Genomic DNA, 18,917 nt, shown 5'->3' with positions numbered 1-18,917 from the left:
AGGAAGGGAAAATTCTTCAAGCTGCGGTCAGGAAAAACGAGAACTATCTAAGGCACGACACGACGATCTTGGAACTCCTTTAAGGACCATCGAGTAAAGAACCATACTTTGAAAGCAACAGTTTCCGCCCATTTTGGTCTTGTGGTGAGAAGGTTGATGCCAAAAACTAAACTTCTGGTCATTGAGCTGTGGCCACATCTAAACAGTTTTCCACTCAGTTAACGCAGTTGCGACTTGAATCGATGAAACACGTATTCATTTAATTTCTACAGAGTGCTTTGAGGCCGATCGGACGCAACTACCACTTATACCCTTTTACCTGCAAGGAAAGAGACTTTAGGCTTTAGACTTTCTTAGGAACTATTCTGAGCCCGGAACATCACTCACCCAATCTTGGACTCCCATTTCCACCAAGGAGGAATGAATTTTCCAAAAAGTGTGATATACTTCTCAAATGAATTTGGACAAAGATCTGTGAAAACGTGTTTAAGTTCGATTGTTACCATCCCCGATGTTTCCACAATTGTGAACAGAATTTTCTACATCCCGACTTGCCCGACTTAGCTTACACCTTCATCACATAAAGTAACTCGGCTTTAGTCAGACAATTTTATATATAGAAATAAAGATACTGATTTCAATTTGATTTTATTCACTATAGTTATAAAGCCTTTCCGAGTCTGTTTTGTCACATTTAACGGGAAAACCGAATGGAATAGATATGTAGAGTAAAAATGTCATTACTTAGTCAATTAATGGAAACCATGCATGCGGCGTTGGTCAGATATGTCACTTAACCATTCCTTTTTACTCTTCTAACGAGGATAAATGATTACCCTGCCGGCGGCAGAGATACATACGCGAAATACGCTGCCATCCACTTGTCGCCTAAAACGTCTGCGTTGAATTCCACCCATTTCGATATGGTTGAGAACGAATTCGATTAGCATCGATGGGAGGCGTCGGTCCGGTGTGGTTACCCACCAATCTGTGGGTGCTACCACCCAATCCTCCTCTGCAGGTGTTTCGCAGATGGAACTGCTGTCCCATGTCGCGATTGATGCCTTATTCTGTACCATGCGCTTGTAACTATTGTCCTTGGGAATCGTCTCCTCTAGTGCCAACCAGCTGACGGCTCTTTTTTTTGCCAGATCCATTGCATTTGGACGAGACTCGATTCTGTCGCCTGCCTGCCAAGACCTACGTTCAAATGGCAACGGAAACAAACACAGATGGTTTGGGCCGACATGAAGCACCGCTCTGGTCCGACGCAAGAAATCCAAGCCTAAAAGAACGTCGTCCATCACGTTGGGCATCACCAGCGTCACAATATACGTGCGTGTTTGTCCCAGCAGTATCTCCACTGCCATCGCCTGCGATACGTTTGTATTTGAACCGTCAGCTAGGAGAATTTTAACTCCAACCTTTAGATGATTCGAATCTGTTTTGATCTGACTGGCGATGTCCGCGCTGATAATGCTTCGTGTCGATCCCGTGTCTATCGTGGCAACACGACGGCGTCCATTTATGACAATCAGCGCTGCGATTCGATCTCCATGCATTAGCAGGGTGTCCATAGCTCCTAGATTTTTTGCTAGGCGTTTTTTCGGAGGCTTCAGTTGGGGCCAATAGTTTGAGCTACAGAAAAGTAATTAATTATTACCTAATTCTACATATATATAGTGCTATGAAATGAGATAAATCATACTATACTATTTATATAAATAGCAGATTGTGAACATATTGGTTGCTTTTCGAAAAAATTTAAACAAATAATAGTGCTAAATTTAAAAGTATATATCCATGCATATATAATATAATATTTAATAGTTTTTATAGCTTAAAAACTGTCCGGAAGGCCCCACACAACTATTTCACCATGTCAAGCCGAATTGACCGACTTTCCACTAGCCTCTGCACATATCATACAAACTCACCACATATATACCTATGCATATTTAAGTATACTAATAAATTAGGTAACTTACAACATTTCCGTGAAGTAAGTTCTTAAGTGTGCTTTTCCGTGCTTTGTGATTTGTTCGACATTAAACGGCTGCCTGCATTTTGCTATGGTGAAAATATGTTTTGTCTAATTTCCCCACACTTCTGCTAGCAGCAATGCCGACATCGCTGACCATCGTACTACGCCATTTTGCATTAATGCTCAGCATCCATCGTTACATCTCATTTGTGATAATGCAAACGTGTTCCTTTTTGTTTTCATTTTCACTCACTATTTTATCCAGTTTTATCTTCCCTGCTGAGCTGGCTGCCGAGTTATTGTTGCTTATGAAAAGGTTCCTACGTCCTCTTTATACTTATGTCTTTATTTTTGCTACTAACATATCAATATGCCATTGATCCGCAAAGCTAGAAATTTAACGTTTTGTTCACCGTTTGAATTTGGTATCGACAGCTGTTTGCTTGCTGTGGTGGTTTGACGATAAGTTGGCAATCGAGAAATCCCGAAAATATAAAAATACCAAATTCGATTTACGTCGTAAATAACGTAATGAACCGAGCTCATGTCCACATTGAAGGCAAATATTCACTTTTTTAACTTATTTTAGTAGTAATTATTATGATATTCAAAGTAACAATTTAAATATTTGTATTATTATAGTAAAATGATTGATAAAGGAAAAACAAAACAATAATTAATTTGCTTTTCTAGCATTTGTAGCGTATTGAACACTTATTACTCGTAAGGCTCAGAATTATTATTTTCTATTTGCCAAAAAAAAAAAAACAGGTGAAGCGTACAATGTTATTTCAATAATTCAGTAGAGTGGGCGGAAATTATAAGTTTAAAAAAACATTTTTTCATTAACGTACATTTTTTTTATTATGCAGCCCAGAGCACATCTCACACGGAAATGTCAATGTAGCATTAAGTTAAGTTGACTTCAATTTGAAATCAGAACTATAGAAATTTTGCTAATAGTTTCACAGCAATTCATTGTATCCATTTAATAAAGTACAATCAAGACACTGCCCGCAGTTTCCCAAGTCAACTATTGGCTGTTCTAAATACGCATAATGGAAGTAAACGTATCAAAACATCACTAAACACGCAAAGGCAATTAAAATTGTTTTAAAACATGCAAACTCCTACAAGTAATACGCTCCTGCTACTCCAAACAGCGATCGGGGTGTTGGTTAACCAAGTTAAATAGCATACAAGCATGTTCTTCAGTCGAGAGTATACGACTGCTGTATACTCTATGTACAGTTGTGCACACATATGAGTACATTCTCGCTCTAGGAAGTGGGGAGCGTTCAAATAGTGGCAGCTTTCAGAGTATGTTCGATCTTTTCCCATTTGAGGAATGGGCAGTAGCTGTATTGCCCTCCAATTAATTGCATCAAACATGCTACAGTAGGGTGTCTTTCATTTATCCAAACACGAAATCTAATTCAATTAAGCAAAGTTAATAGCCTCTGCACAACATACGTCACCGTGAATGCAGCCATTGTATGTAATTGATCTTTGCCCACAGATTGCTCTCCGTGCTCTGGCAGTGGTCATTATGTGAGCGAGGCTTTTCAAATCGAATTGTAAGTTGAATGCGACCGAAGGATTATTCAGCTACAGCAACAGGCGTGCAGAAATGTCTGCTAGAGGCAGCTCGATCAAATATTTATCGAATTGGGTACTTTTTCTATACATGCACTAACAATAGTACATATATTATTAATATTAGATATTATTATTAATTGTAATCAGACTGCGGCTGGGACATTACTGAAAAGTTTTAAGATCTTCCTATAATTAAAGTATAAAAACAAGTAAGAGGTTCTAGTCGGGAGCTCCCGACTAGGGGATACCCTAATCCCTCTTCTTCCAACATCAAATGCAGATATATATTCTAATTTAGAAGCTATAGTTTGGTGACTCTAGCTCTTATTATTTACCAAAATTGCGCAAAATACAGGATATCGATATCAATTTCTATCGATTGCTTGGAAACGGAGTATGTTATCGATTATCGGAAACAAACTCCATCTGCGCAGGCACTAGGAGCACCTACATCTAAAATTTCAGGTCTCTAGCTGTTATAGGTTCTGAGAACCTTGCGTCATACATACGGACGGACAGACGGATAGCCAGACGGACATGGCTAGATCGACTCGGCTATTGATGCTGATCAAGAATATATATAGTTTATGGGTTCGGAGATGCTTCCTTCCGCCTGTTACATACATTTGGATTTTGCACAAATACCATATACCCTTATATCCATTTTTTATGGGTTCAGGGTATAATAACGTAAACACTTTTAAGTAGGATATGTAGGGGCGATATAAAGACAAAGTAAGATTGTTTTTAGTTCGTCCTACCCTCGCCGGAACACTAACGCAGCTCATCAACTGTGGACGGCATGCGCAACAGCTTAATTTACATGAATTTTACTTTTAAGTTTGTAATTGGCATATCATTTATAATAAATACCGCATAATCTAACGATAAAGTGATAAGGTAACCTAGACAAATGCCTTTATGCTACTCGCATTTATTTTAGTCAGATTGCGACACTTAAGCGTTGCATTAGCATCGACACCTGCGCATCGATCCGGTTATTGCCTTAACTTTGTTATGCGATTAAAAATAACCATGGCTTCGTCTTCAGAGGAAGCCGGGTAGGTTTAAAGACCTATCTCAAGTGAAAATAGCAAAGCACAAAAATGGCTACAGTAGTTAATGGCGATGGGTAATCATTGGTACTGTTATTTATACGTTGTAGTTAATTTCGCTTTTTAAGCATGATAACTGGATTCTATACGAATGCGTTTTACGGAATTTTCAATGTGCGCATATAATACAATAAATATGTACATGCATACATGCATACATTTATGCAAGCGTACTATGTGCATGGTTGAATTGCTGTTAAGCCATTTTTGGTATTTCTTACATATGTACGTGCACACATACATATACATATGTATGTATGTGTATATTTTTCGAGCTCCACTTGTCGTGCAAATATTTGGTACCGTTTGCAATACATACATACATACATACATATGCATATGCATACATACGAACATATTTTAAGTAGCATATGCATATATGTATGTGTGTATATACATAAATACAGGTGTTTAATGACAATCATGTGGCTGTGATTTATGCAAATGGTGCAGCATAACAGCAATAGCCAAACGCTTGGCAATTTTAAGAAAATGTAGCAAAGCATTAAAGAGATTGGCAGCAGCAGAATACGGACTCTGGTGCGCTGGCAACGCATAATGCAAGTAACCTGCCTTTCTGCAACTTCATTCATTTAATGCGGCAAAAGGTAGGACCACAGAGTTTAGCTAAAAATTTGGTCGACAGCGGAGAGAAGCAGTAGAAGAATAAAAAAAAGGGGGAAAAAAACACGCTAACCAATAAAACAATTGAGAAGCTGTAAAAACCACAACAAAGAAGAAGAAGTCCGAACTGGTTTTTAACACAACATAACTAAAACAAGTTGGAGCTGTTTATTGAATGTTAATTTAACAGACTCTGTTAACCGATTGGAGTTCGCATTTCATTGGCTTGCAGTACGCTGCACCTGCAGATCGCGATCGAATAAATACAGATATGCCAACAGTCCTCGACGTATGAATAGGGTTAGAGAAAATTTCAATATTTTATGGATGCTACCAAGTGCTAAGTGCTAATTAATCACACCTGTCTATTTCTTACATGAACTACATTTACTTTGCCAAGACACTTGTAATAGAATTATTATTATCAACTATTTCCAACAAATAGTAAACATATTTACATACACATGCGCATGTACATACTCATTTGTACATAATCCTTTTACTTGTATCACCAGCCAAACAAGTACCAAAACCAGTTTAACACACACAAACCAGATTTCTTAACCGTTTCGAACACAGCGCCCACTTGTTGCCGCGGTGCTGCCATGGTCGCCAAAGTCAGTTCCACGCCAGCTACCTGTGTCTTCAGGTGTTATAATCGTCGTGCGCGCTTACCTCAAACATTTAATACGAGCTTCGCGCTAGCCCCACCAGCTTAACTATGTGTGCACAAAACGAACTGTAAAACTAATAAAGAAAAAGCAATCTGGCATTCTGCAACAGCTCGTGGGATTATTAATCAACTGAAATACCTTCTAACTTTTGTGGTTTTCTCTGCAAAAGAAGGTCTTATATAAAAATCTGCAATGATGTGCTCATGTTTGTGAAATAATTTATAATTCAAGAAGTTGAAAAGGTAAAAGAGTCAAGTTAAAAGTGTGACTAGATGAAATCATCGGCCCGTTATTTGCACTTTAACAGATTATACTTTCTATTACCTATATGTCTATAGGTAAAAACCAAAATCCAAACAAACCTGTCAATGCGGGAAACGAAATGCAAAAATATATCAAAAGTGAAATCTTCGCATACCGAATCCAAAAGATCTGTAAATAAAATAAGCATCAAATATGAAAACGTCGGCTCAACTATATGCAAAATATACATCGTTCTAACCAAATAAATAATATCAGAATATTATAATAATTGCGTTGGCTTATAATGTGTCTGCACTCATGTATCTCGCAGATACGGCATTTCCGTCGATTATAATTACAGGACGTCTTGGGTTACTTGGTTGACCTCAATTTCGCTTGGGAAAAGCTATATTATGTTGGGGTTGGCAATTGGGGTCACGTGTGTTGGAGAGCGTTTGCAAATAAACTGCTGTCACATGGGGACTTAGAGAGTCGCCAGACGTACAACATCAACTTGCCACACTACTTTTACTGCCCGCAACCAGAGCCACAGCCACAGTCACAGCCACAGAGAGTATTGTTGTTGTGTTGCACGTTTCGCAGATTTTTGAGCAGGTTAAAATCATTTTTGGCCAACTGATGTGGGTGCCTGTGTATTTGTGTGTGTGTGTGTGTTTGATCGGCCATTGCCATGTTGGCAAAAGTGAAAACCTTAATCTATTCAAATCCTGAATGAATCGCCTGCCGGTGTGGTAATTTATACCATATATACCAGGTTGTTTAATACATTTTAACATTTTATTTTTGTGATAAAAGAAACTCTTATTTCTCTATCGGTTAACTGTGCTCATCCCACTTTAATATTGTAAGTAAAATCAAGTGAAAGTTGTCCTTATCGGCGTGAAAAACCTGATTTAAGTCAAACGCATAGTTTCATCAAAAATCCGTTTAAAATGTGCTCCATGTAGTTAAATTAAGATACATCCTGTGCATCTAACTCAGAAGTAACCCATGTGTAAATAAATAATAATAATATGATCAAGGCTTTGAGCAGAAACGAGCCTCAGCTTTTTTTTAAATCTATCATACATGCTTTGCCTGAAATTAAATATTCTTTGTGTTGTAAGTTCTTTAAATAACAACAATTAAACAAAGTTTTTTTAAAATAAAATTGCATGAAATGAAATGAAGTGCTATCCCATTCAAGTGTCGAGGAGAAGTGAAGATGCTTAACAGAATTTCGTGTACTTTTAGTTAGTTTATTTTATTTGTCATATTTGAAATTGAATTTCGAATGATTTATGAGCGTCTTCTCTTAATTCAGTTACATAATCAAATTAATCTTTGGCATGATCCAAGCGATAATACCGACAGTCATAGGCATAAGTATTTTGACGAAGTTAATTGCTTCCTTTCTCAAGTTTTCTTCGTTTTTCAAGTGTAAAGTTTTTCTGTCACAGCGTTGTTAAGCCAAATTGCGAATTTTTAATATCGGCAAGTTATTTTCTTGCCTGAGCTTATGCGCGTACACAGTCCGACTTTTGTACATTTTGAGTGCATATGCATTTTTAATTTTTAATTTATAGTGCTGACTTGTACAGTTCAGAATCATATATGTTGCAATTGAGAAAACGACACCAGACGTAACGCGACACGTGGTCAATAAAAAAGTTGGTGTCTCCAAATGCTTCAGGCCTTCATGGAAAAATATGTGCTCACCATCTCGGTTTTAACCTTTGGCATATATACCGTTTTTCCGGTTTACGCGGAATTCGAAGCTAGTCAAAAGTTTGAAACGAAAAATATGCATACCTATACATGCATAATTACATTTGGATTTAAGCTTAAGCAGGTTGTACTAAAGGCGAGAATTTGTACATCAAATATGTCCGATCAGGAAATACCTAACTCTGAGTTGTTGTAAAATAAACTCGCAGTTACACTGACATCTGCAAGTATATATCTAGCCCGACATACATGTATATACACTCCTTTAGCAACCTCTTCAAAGTACGTTCCAAAAACTTTGGCAATTTTAGGGAAAGACATGTGTCAAATGGGAGATTGTAACAGAGTCATGTAAGCTCTATATAGTATCGAAGATGCCTCCTTTATAAGCATATATCTATCTAGTCATGTATGTCTACTAAGTTTAATTAATTGATAGACTAGTCAGTATTCGCTGTAATCATTCCGGGCCATACTGCTGCCTTTGGCTAAGACCAAAATAGTCAGTACTTAGTAGCAGTGCTCAATTATCGTTATATCATGTCATATGATATAAAACCATGAATATGTTCAATAATCAAAACCAATTCAGAAGCTTTGTGTGAAGAATATACGCAAGATTATGTTCTTCTTTGTTGAAGCTCGGCGATGTTGTGTCGTGCACTTTTCACGAATGGCCAGACTACAAAATCTTATCTTCCAGTCCCAAAGGCCTTTATATGGGCAGTTCTAAAGTGGGCAACAAGAAAAACGCGTAGACAGCTCCAAGATGGGCAAGTTAAATATTTATTGCATATTGATGTCATGCCATTTAAGGTGCTGCCAGCCACCTTTTTGCATATATAAATACATACTTACAGCTGCTTTTGACGATATCCTTAAGCAGAAGTACCTTCTTTAACTGAAAACTTGTATTTATTTATATGTATTTATGCAGTCCACATTTTAGTGGCGCGCCACTTCTGCATTCACAATTATCAACAATTTTTAAGTGAAAAATTGTTGTTACACATTCTATTTTCATTCATTTTAATTTTGACTTAATCCATTTTAAGCCACAAATACTTCGTGGCCAACACCTGCGAGAACCGGAACTATTTTCATTAAATTTTAAACTCATCCAAAACCAAAACAGATTTTTGCTTAAAGCATTTAAGCATTTTAATTACATACTTGCGGGTATTACCCAGCATTGCCCGTGGCAAGGAGAAAATAAATGTTCTCTAAAAGCTCTAAAAAAGAAAATTATTTTGAAATAAATAAATAACTTTCATACAATCGTTTTCCGCCTACCACTGTTGGGAGTGGGATTTTCCGATTCGCTAAAACAGGTATTCCTTATGTTCCTATGTAAAGCTCTAAAAATAAGTTTGAGGTAAATCGGACAAAACTGAAAACTGCACCTAAAAAATCGTAGAATAGCATTTCTACCGAGGATGCTTTGATTCTGTGAAAAATGTGAAACACGTTTCAAATGATTTTTCATAAAGATCCCCGAAAATGAATTTCAGCGCGAAATGTCACCCTCCAACTCTGAGTTATCTGAGCTTAAGGCCGATCGGATGGTAAACAAAACAGTTTCATACAAACATTTTTCGCGATTTTTCCAATCTTGCGAGTGGAATTTCCCGAAACCCGGTCTTAACGTGCGCCTCCATCACATAGAGGGAAAATTTCAGCTTCCTAGCTCTTACGATTTGAACTGTGCGTTGATCACCAATCAGTCAGTCATTCAATCAATCAGTCAGTCAATCAGTCAGGACAAACAGTTTTATATATAGGGATTATTAATTAGTTAACGCCAAAAACTACAAGACGTTGAAATATTCTTTTTATAAGTATTTCAAAAATTGAAATTCTCGACTGGAAACAGTTCTGTTTAAAATAAGTTTGTATCTTCTTCATAATATATTATATATTGCCGAATACATTTTCTAAGTAACTTTGCTACCTTGCAGTTAAAATGATTTCACACAAAGCTACCACACCTGTGGGACCTGGCTTTTTGGGACTTCTTCTGCTGCTATGTAGCTGCCAATATACAGTCGGTGTTTTGGGTAAATCCCAAATGTGCGAGGTGGAAACGGGCCAAACTAACATAATACTGGATATAGAAGAGAGTCGAGGGAATTGTAAGTATATCGGAATTTTATACAAAGTAATATATCCGTATGCTATCTCAGTTAATAAATATTTGCTTATATTCAACTACATAGAACACTTACAAGAAATAAAGCATAATTTCACAGTTCGACTACAGTTTTCTAGACAATCAAGTCTAATTAAATACGCGTTTTATAACAGCAACAAGATGAAAGAAATGGTAAAGACTCAACTGTAGTTTCTCATCGCATGAGACACAGATTCTCACATGCAAATACGATTGGTTGTGAGACAATGCTTATTTGCAAATAGTTGGCAAATGTTTGAGTAAGAATATTTTAATGGTCACAAATATTGAACTTAAATGGATAGACATGAATATGGCCGATCCACTTACGAGGGAAAACAGAAGAGTGGAAATCAAATCCGCAGTTTCCGTTCCTCTGTGTGTCTGCACACATTTTCCAATAATTGAGTAGAAAATAATTGTCCCAACCATTTTCATATAAATACTTCAAGTCACAAACACAAAGTGAAAGGCTGATGTCGACACACACACGCCCTTCTTGTCAGTTGTGTTTACCAGCTTTCTGACTGAGCTTCGATTCTCAATTGTAAGTAATTATTTATTTTATTCGAATCATTCTCAGTCACTGGACAAGGTACAACACCTGCACAGCTGCCTATTTTCGGTGATCCATACACGGAAATTGCGCTCGATCTAGTCTTTCCAAAGGGACATCCGACTTTCCTACTAGAGGGAAAGCATCTGAAGCTGATTCAGCCACTTGATCGCGATGAGGAGAATCTTAGTCACATTGTGTTCCAGGTGAGTTATTGCATTGCCTTTAAGTTATTCAGTTACATGTATTTAACTATCGGAAGGCGCCTATAATTTTACTTAGATACTAACATGAGTAAATGTATCTACGGCTTATTGTCCTTAAATAAGTTTAGTTTAGTTTCTATAAAAATTAACTTATGCGACCTCTTTTGGAGTTAAAATCAATTTTGAATAATGTCAGCTGTTAGATATATCAAGAAACTCCCTCCCCCAACTAACTTGCGAATTGCCAAGTCTAAAATATTCAATACAATTATGTGTTATAGGTCTCATGCACCATACGCGAGTCAAATAAGAAGCGCAATATTCCGATCATTGTAAGGGTATCCGATGTCAACGACAATGCACCACATTTTATGAACACACCCTATGAAATCACTGTGCCAGAGGTAAGTAATAATCTTCTATAGCAAGTACCTGTAGGTACAGGTACATAAGGCGTACATCTGTACATCATTTCTTAATTTCCGTGAAACTAGTTAGGTCCGTCCGGCTGTCTGTCCGTCTGTCTGAATACACGTTTACCACATATGCAAATTAGGTTTGTTATAGATTTTTTTCTGATGATCAGGAAAATGTATCATTTATTGATAAACGTTTTTTTTCTGTCACAACAGACATTTGTGACAGCCTTGTGGCCCATTCCTATGGTCATTCAAGCATGAAACATTCCTCGATATGTTGCACCTTGCCAAAGATCGCATACTACAAGCCAAATAGCAACCGCTTGCCATTTAATATACCTGTGCTCAATGCTGGCAGCGAAACCAATTGAAAAGTTCAATCCGATGACTAAGTAACTTCTCGCCCGCGACCAGCAGCCGGAATGGCCCCGGATGGGGCACAGGTAACAGGTAACCCTGAGGGTGAGAGGCGGCTCGTGTACTGCCCGGCTGCAGAGGGGGGCCAACATACTTACAGATACTACTTACAAGCCTACATTGTGATAGTTAAATGTAAAAGGCTGTTTGCTTTTTGCCCGTTATATAACTGCACTTTTGGTGCATCTCAATGTGGTTGGGCACGTTTTGTCACCCAGCTTGTTTTTTTGTTGTTGCCGTTGCTGTTGTTGTTGCTGTTGCTGTTGTTGTTGTTGGCTTTGCAGCAGCGTTGCCGCCTGAAGCCGTCCGGCACAGTCTGAAGAGGCTAACAACAATAGCAATAGCCGTGGCTACCTAATTTTCATGAACATGCCATTTTTGGTTTCCGGCGCATCGTATTTAGCATATTTGCACGGCATAAAACGGTAACAATCATTATCGTAACTTTTATTGTTTCTCCATCTATAAGTCAAATGTATCAACATTTTGCGGCCAGTTCTAAGGTTTTAAGGCAACCACCGATATTTTCAATGAACAGTCCCATAAGCTTATTTAAACTTAATTATAGCCCTTGGCGAGCTCCGACTAACTTTTCGATATGGGTAAAAGGGCTAGGTAAGCTTAGGTTATATATACACACATATATATATATATATATATAACAAACTTGTGTATAAATTGTATATATTCTTGAGCTTGTCGTGTCGTCAGTCCCCGTCTATATAAAGGCGCCAATGTCGAAAATTATAGAAGCAGGTGATGAGCGGAACAATTTTATAAGCTTTTTCAATATCTTCTGCCATTCTCATAATATCGATTTTAAAACACGGCTAGAATAATAAAAAGTGGTGAAAACTTTACTTTTTTAATATCAACCGCTATTTACTGCATAATTCAATAAGATTAGTGGTTTGCTGCAGAGTATCCTCTAGTCGTGCATGCTCGACTAGATTAGTCTTGTGCCGGCTACTATAATTTTGGCTTGAAATGTATAACGCATAGAAACATAGGCTAGATTCTAGATCGGTAGCAACAGCCGATCTGTCTGCCTGTTGCTATGCAAACTTATCTCTCAGTTCCAAAGCTATCCAAAACTTTGCTTAGGTGCGGCCGGAAAGGGTATTAAATATTTGGCATGCCGAAGATAAACAATTTTATTTTTTATGAATAGATAGCTCAAAATGAATTTGTACTAATGCTGATAATTAAATTATATGATGATTCTACTATAGAGCACACCATTAGGAACGACTGTGTATAGGAATATACAAGCGCTCGATAAAGATGCTGGCGTAAATGGTCTAGTCGAGTATTTTATAGTTAAGGGCAATATCAACATGACCGAGGATGATAAGTTGACTAGCGCCGATGGTTTTGGAACTTTCGCAATATCATTTCCCCACCAAGGACAGGTAACTGACAAAGGATTCACATAACATGTACATCTGAGTATGGAATATAATGCGCATTGATTTTCCCATATTTCCAGGTGACAGTGGCCAAGACGTTGGATTACGAAAAGATACAGCGATTTTATTTGACCATTGTAGCATCGGTAAGTACAATTAAGATTGAGTAAATGCTTCAAAGATAAAATTAAATATTCCGCTTGAAGTCTGAGTCTGAGTCCCACTATAGAACTTGGAATGGGATTTTCTAAGCTTATCAAAACGAAAAGATATTTTATATTGTATTCTTGCATTTTAATTCTTTATTTAGGATCGTGCGCGAAATGTTTCAGAACGTCTATCTTCGACCACCACTCTGACCGTAAACATAGCCGATTCTGATGATATGGACCCGTCTTTTATCTACCGCGGATGCGTGCTACTGGATGGTGCTTGTATTAATCCCGAGTACACGGCGTCCGTACCTGCAGGCTCGGTGCAAGGTGTGCTTAATGTTCTACCGGAACGAATACAGGCCGTGGATCTGGACACAATTAGTTCGCGAATACGTTATAGCTTTGCCAGTGGAATTCCCGGCAACTACGCGGACTACTTTGAAATTGATGAGGAAACGGGTGTTTTAAAGCAGATTAAAGCTATCGATACGTCGACAGCCAAACGATATGATATTATAGTGCGAGCCGAGGAGATCTCACCGGCTCCACGTCGTTTCACAACGGCTAAGCTGACCATTGCTGTGAAGCCAGTGGATGCAAACCCACCGGTTATATCGTCCACAGATACCGTGGGATATGTTGATGAGAATTCACCAATCGGCACGAAAGTTGTGGATGCGAATGGAATACCAATCTCTTTAAGTACCACCGACGATGATTTGGGTGAGGACGATCCAAAGCCCGACTATATATATGAATTGACGACGCCGTCATTTAATGTGACCAGCAATGGAATACTGATTGTCAACGAAGAAGGCCTAGACCGTGATCCACCTGCGCCAGGACGCTACAAATTTCAGGTTGTCGCACGTGAGCCCCGAACAAACGCGGCCAGTGCCCCACTGAGCCTAACCGTACATTTACGTGATGTTAACGATAACGCTCCAAAGCTGGCGATGGTGGCTCCCATTTCCATTTCAGCCGGCGATCAGCACGAGCAGCGCTTGGTGGCACAAATGATGGCAACGGACATTGATGAGGGTGCTAATGCCGTAGTCACCTACTCTATATACCATGTCTCCAATAATGGTATGCAAAAATTCCATATTAACGAACAAACCGGAGAGATTCAAACTCGAGGACGCTTGCTCGCCGGTGAGCAATACAGCATAACGGTCCAGGCAACTGACATTGGTGGGCTCTCCTCCCAGGCAATTGTTGAGGTGACCGTAACACCGGGCCCAAATACAAAACCGCCTCGTTTCACTCACATGCTGTACGAGGTGCAGGTTAGTGAGGGTGCTGAAATTAATTCAACGGTCACAGTCGTACATGCTGATGACCCGGAAAACGATCCGGTTGTCTACTCCATCATATCCGGCAACGATCTTCGGCAATTCTCTGTTGGCCAGCAAAGTGGTGTTATTATGGTTATACGGAAACTAGATCGCGAGAGCCTCACACGCTATCAGCTAGTTGTGAAAGCGGAAGACAACGGTGGCCTGTCCAGCAGTGCCACAGTTAACATTAAGGTTACCGATATCAACGATAAAAATCCCGAGTTTGATGAGATTACTCAGCCCTATGTGTTCCATGTGGATGAGGGCTTGCAAGATGCTTTTGTGGGCATTGTGCATGCCACAGATGCGGATGAGGGTGTCAATGCTGAGATAACATACTCAATACCCACGGATATACCATTCTCCATCAATAATAAATCCGGCGAGATACGCACCTCCGATAAGCTAGACTTCGAGCGACTCAATGAATACAAATTTGTGGTGACAGCCAAGGATGGAGCACCCGATGCCCGGCTGGGTACGGCAAGTGTCACAGTTGTTGTTCACGATCTGCCAGATGAGGTGCCAAAGTTTAATGATGCCAGCATCAGTGTACGAATTCCCGAAAACATGCCCAACTTTCTGGTGGCCACAGTACAAGCCCATGATCCGGACTCCACTCCAGAAATTACATATGTGCTGCGAAAAGGGGATGCCGAGCTGTTTAAGGTCTTCCCCGATACGGGCGAAATTCGAACAACAAAGGGCTTGGACTACGAAAAGCAGCAACAGCATCAGCTGATCATTGGAACCATTGAAAATGACGGAGATGCACTGGGCGATACTGTTCGCATCGTGGTCGAGGTCGAGGATCGCAATGATGTACGCCCTGTGTTCATATCGGTACCCGGTCCGGTAACTGTCAACGATGACCAGCCCATTGGATCAGTCATAGCGACCATGCCCGCAATTGATGGCGATGGCACGTCACCGGGCAATGTGATTCGGTACGAGCTAGTTGGGCGTGGCAAGGCACTGAAATATTTTCAAGTTGATCCAGACACAGGAGCGGTGCGTATTCGCGATGAGCTGCGCAAGCAAGAGGATACCGAGTACCAGGTGGACATACGAGCTTATGATATGGGGGAACCGCAGCTTAGTTCAGTCGCCATGCTGCCAGTGTTTGTCCGCCATCTGTTGGTTGATTCCGACGAAGAGAGCTTAATGGAAAATCAAATGAACAGCGAGAAAGGCCCAAATACAAATTCGGAAACAGTCGGACTAGCCTTTGGTGATGACAGCTACGTCCTCAGTGTGCCCGAGTCCACAGCCGTGAATAGCACTTTGAAGTTAATTCAAATCATGAACTCCAAAAAGCCAACCAAGGGTGCACCAAACTTTAAGTGCGAATTCGTTGGGGGGAATGAGCAGGGCGTCTTTGAGCTGAGCTTCGAAGATTATGGTTGCCTGCTGATGCTTGCCAAGCCCTTGGATTTTGAGAGTAAAATATCGTATACTCTAGAGCTACAGCTGGTCTCGCAGAGGTATTTTGTGAGTCCACGTAAGGATCGCACCACCGTCAATATCATGGTGCAAGATGAGAACGATAATCCACCAGAATTCATATTTAATCGACTCCACGGCCAGAATGAAACCTATTATGCGATTGTCACACCCGAAATGGACGTGGACACAACCATATTGCAAGTACGCGCCATCGATCGGGATTCCGGTAAATTTGGTTTACTGAGATACAAGCTCTACGATGAAGAGGATTTCCGCAACGAAAATCTAGTAAGCTTCTGGGGCTCTGCTTACTAAAAAGATTTTAACTCTAGCCTTATTCCAGCCTTCTACATACTTTATGTTAGCCGAGGATACGGGTACTTTGCGTACCGCGAGACCTTTCAATGATGCCAAATTCCCCATGGTATTCTACGTGGAGGCCAGTGATAATGATGCCCAGGAGCAGGGCTCGCATCACACAAGAGCCCGCATCGTAGTCAATCAGTTAACAGATGTAAACCGTTTGGCGCTGGCTTTCTCTAATGCCGCACCCAATAAGATTCGGAATCATTACACGGCATTGGAAGAGCTGCTTGAGGAGAGGACCAATGGCTTAGTCAGTGGTATCGAACGTATTAGCAATCGGAAATACGCAACGAGCAACGGCACGGTTGTCGAGAATCCCGAAGCAACCGATGTCTGGTTTTATCTAATCGATCCAAAATCGGAGAAGCTACTAGGCCGTAACGACAGCATCATCCAAGAGACGCTGCTGGAACCATCAGTGGGCTCGGAACTTAACTTGGCGGCATCGAACCTAGCGCACGCTAATGCCGATGGCATCCACGCACCAATTCAGATAAGAGAGCAAGTGCACAAGGTAAGAAAATTGAGTGGGGGAATCTAGGAGGCAATACTAATAGAAATAACTCATTAAAGATCAAAGCTGCAATTGCCATCGATGATGAGGTATTTTCTTTCACGCTTATATCCATATCGATTATAATCCTAATACTGGGTACAGTCGGCATAATATACATATGCATATCATGGTCCAAGTAAGTAATAGCTCTTGAATGCTTTAGCAATTCCCCATTAAATGTTTATTTTCCTATGCAGATATAAGAACTTTAAGCAGCGCATTCGGCATTACTCGGCACCAACTCCGACACGCTACGATCCCGTGATCGTCAACTCGCAAGCCGCAAATTCTGGCGATGCTGTGGCCAACTTGAAGGAGTATGAAACCCAAATGCTGGCCATGGCTGTGCCACCGGATGGGGACGAGGATTTACAACTGGATTTTAGCGCAAAGAATCATGCATTTTCTCTAGACAATGTCAGCTATATAACACACAAACAGAATAGCGGAGGCGGAGCTGGAGGAGAAATGCAGTCGAGTCCCACGCATGTGGATGCGAGCACGGGAACAATTTCAACCATTCGCCATAATAATCTCAATAACATAGCCAATAATATAAACAACAATAACAACAACAACAACAATTTAACACTAAACAATCGTCAGAATACATTTAATCGCACACTAGAAATGAATTCCCGCAACAATGCCAATCCCCTGGGCATGCCCGGAAATGGCAACCCAGCCACCCTAACCTTGGGGCGTATTAAGCACCATAATAGCAATCAATATCAGAATGATGGCTATAAATATGACACATCCAGCCGGAATAATTTGGCCAATGCAAATGCCCAAAACAATGGCTACAGTACGATGGGTCGACGCGGCAATACTTTTGGCGGTATCGCCTCATTGAACGGGGGCAATGAGTTCATGACTAACACTTTGGGTCGGAATAACCAGCAAAATAATCGTTTATACGCTGGCGAATTGCCCATAGCCAATCCGTTGTTTCAAAGGTGGGTTTATTTAATTTTCTCCCTCTTAATTCTTAGCATATTTATTAATTACCAAAATTTCAGATCGAACGGCGATGTGAGTCAAAATCATATGAGTTTCACCAATGAAAATGTGATTTTCGGTAAGCGAGACTACGGACAAATGAGCTTCTCATATTTAAACGACTTGGATCGGTCTGAGGTGGAGACAACAACAGAGCTATGAATAGAAAACTAACTGCAAATTAGTGTCAAATTGGGTGTATTTATTAATGTTGTATTTATGTACATAAGTATGTCATTTGCATTAAATGAATTTAAGTAGTTGTATATTCTCAAAAATGTTATAGATAATTAAACTGAATGAGCTGTTGCCATCATATTGAGAATGTGTATATATAATTTAAAATATAAAGAAGAAACTGATAAGATTGAATTATTTTTGTACATAAGCAGCCGCAAACTGCAGTCATTAGTTTTACAAAGTTAAAGTATGCAAGCATACTGCATTTAGAGCAAGATTGATTTTGTACTTAAAATATTACCATTTTTGCATAGGCAAAATGGTAAAGCGTAAAATAAGTAATACAATATAAATTGTAAGTTCTTGAACTATTTTTTATCAACATTTTCAATAAAAATTTGGTCACAGACAAGCCCGTATTGCCTGTTAAACTGTGTGCATGTGAGCATTATTATTATAAAATAAAGTTTAGCTAATATTAAAAGTCGGCTTTTTTGCGAAATATTTATTTATAAATATTTTATTAAAACCCTACATAGCTTGTAGTTTGTGTGATAGCTTGTTTATGATATTTAACATATATCATATTAGTTGGATTTTTCGTTTGCCACGTGCACAGCATATGAAATATTAAATGGCTCTTCCTTCCACTTAGTCTTAAATAAAATCGAATTAACACCTATTAGTCATACATTTGAAAAGACGTTTATTGCGTGAACTACGAACGT

The 18,917-nt window shown here is 39.4% G+C and overlaps 2 protein-coding genes across 4 annotated transcripts; one reads left to right on the top strand and one right to left on the bottom strand.

Moving 5' to 3' along the window:
* Positions 1-637: 637 nt before the first annotated feature.
* LOC26531142 (uncharacterized) lies at positions 638-2,394 on the bottom strand. Of its 3 annotated transcripts, none has more exons than XM_032436523.2 (2): positions 2,238-2,394; positions 638-1,638 (listed from the first exon to the last, which is right to left on the bottom strand). In XM_032436523.2, the coding sequence occupies exon 2, from the start codon at positions 1,575-1,577 to the stop codon at positions 816-818; it is 762 nt and encodes a 253-aa protein (XP_032292414.1). In that variant the 5' UTR covers positions 1,578-1,638; positions 2,238-2,394; the 3' UTR covers positions 638-815. The 3 variants fall into 3 exon arrangements, with proteins under 3 accessions (XP_032292414.1, XP_015027866.1, XP_015027865.1); XM_015172380.3 differs by lacking the exon at positions 2,238-2,394 and adding an exon at positions 1,989-2,224; XM_015172379.3 differs by lacking the exon at positions 2,238-2,394 and adding an exon at positions 1,709-1,726.
* A 3,541-nt stretch (positions 2,395-5,935) lies between these two features.
* Positions 5,936-18,620, top strand: Cad99C (cadherin 99C). Its single transcript, XM_002053198.4, has 11 exons — positions 5,936-6,238; positions 9,926-10,099; positions 10,721-10,899; positions 11,181-11,303; positions 12,968-13,147; positions 13,225-13,290; positions 13,455-16,373; positions 16,429-16,965; positions 17,025-17,143; positions 17,205-17,966; positions 18,030-18,620. Exons 2-11 carry the CDS (start codon positions 9,931-9,933, stop codon positions 18,169-18,171), a joined length of 5,196 nt encoding a protein of 1,731 aa, XP_002053234.1. The 5' UTR covers positions 5,936-6,238; positions 9,926-9,930; the 3' UTR covers positions 18,172-18,620.
* The last annotated feature ends 297 nt before the right edge of the window (positions 18,621-18,917 follow it).

The sequence above is a fragment of the Drosophila virilis genome, chromosome 2 (genome assembly GCF_030788295.1).
Source record: "Drosophila virilis strain 15010-1051.87 chromosome 2, Dvir_AGI_RSII-ME, whole genome shotgun sequence".
NCBI classification, from domain to species: Eukaryota; Metazoa; Arthropoda; class Insecta; order Diptera; family Drosophilidae; genus Drosophila; species Drosophila virilis.
The sequence above is the reverse complement of the archived record's forward strand: the minus strand, read 5'-3'. Positions and strand labels throughout refer to the sequence as shown.

What these genes read in the sequence shown, in the direction of transcription:
- Cad99C (XM_002053198.4), top strand. Translation starts at nt 9,931, where the DNA reads ATGATTTCACACAAAGCTACCACACCTGTGGGACCTGGCTTTTTGGGA. An exon ending in TTAGTCACATTGTGTTCCAG is followed by an intron (nt 10,900 to 11,180) that starts GTGAGTTATTGC and finishes TATGTGTTATAG; the next exon opens with GTCTCATGCACCATACGCGA. An exon ending in ATGAAATCACTGTGCCAGAG is followed by an intron (nt 11,304 to 12,967) that starts GTAAGTAATAAT and finishes ATTCTACTATAG; the next exon opens with AGCACACCATTAGGAACGAC.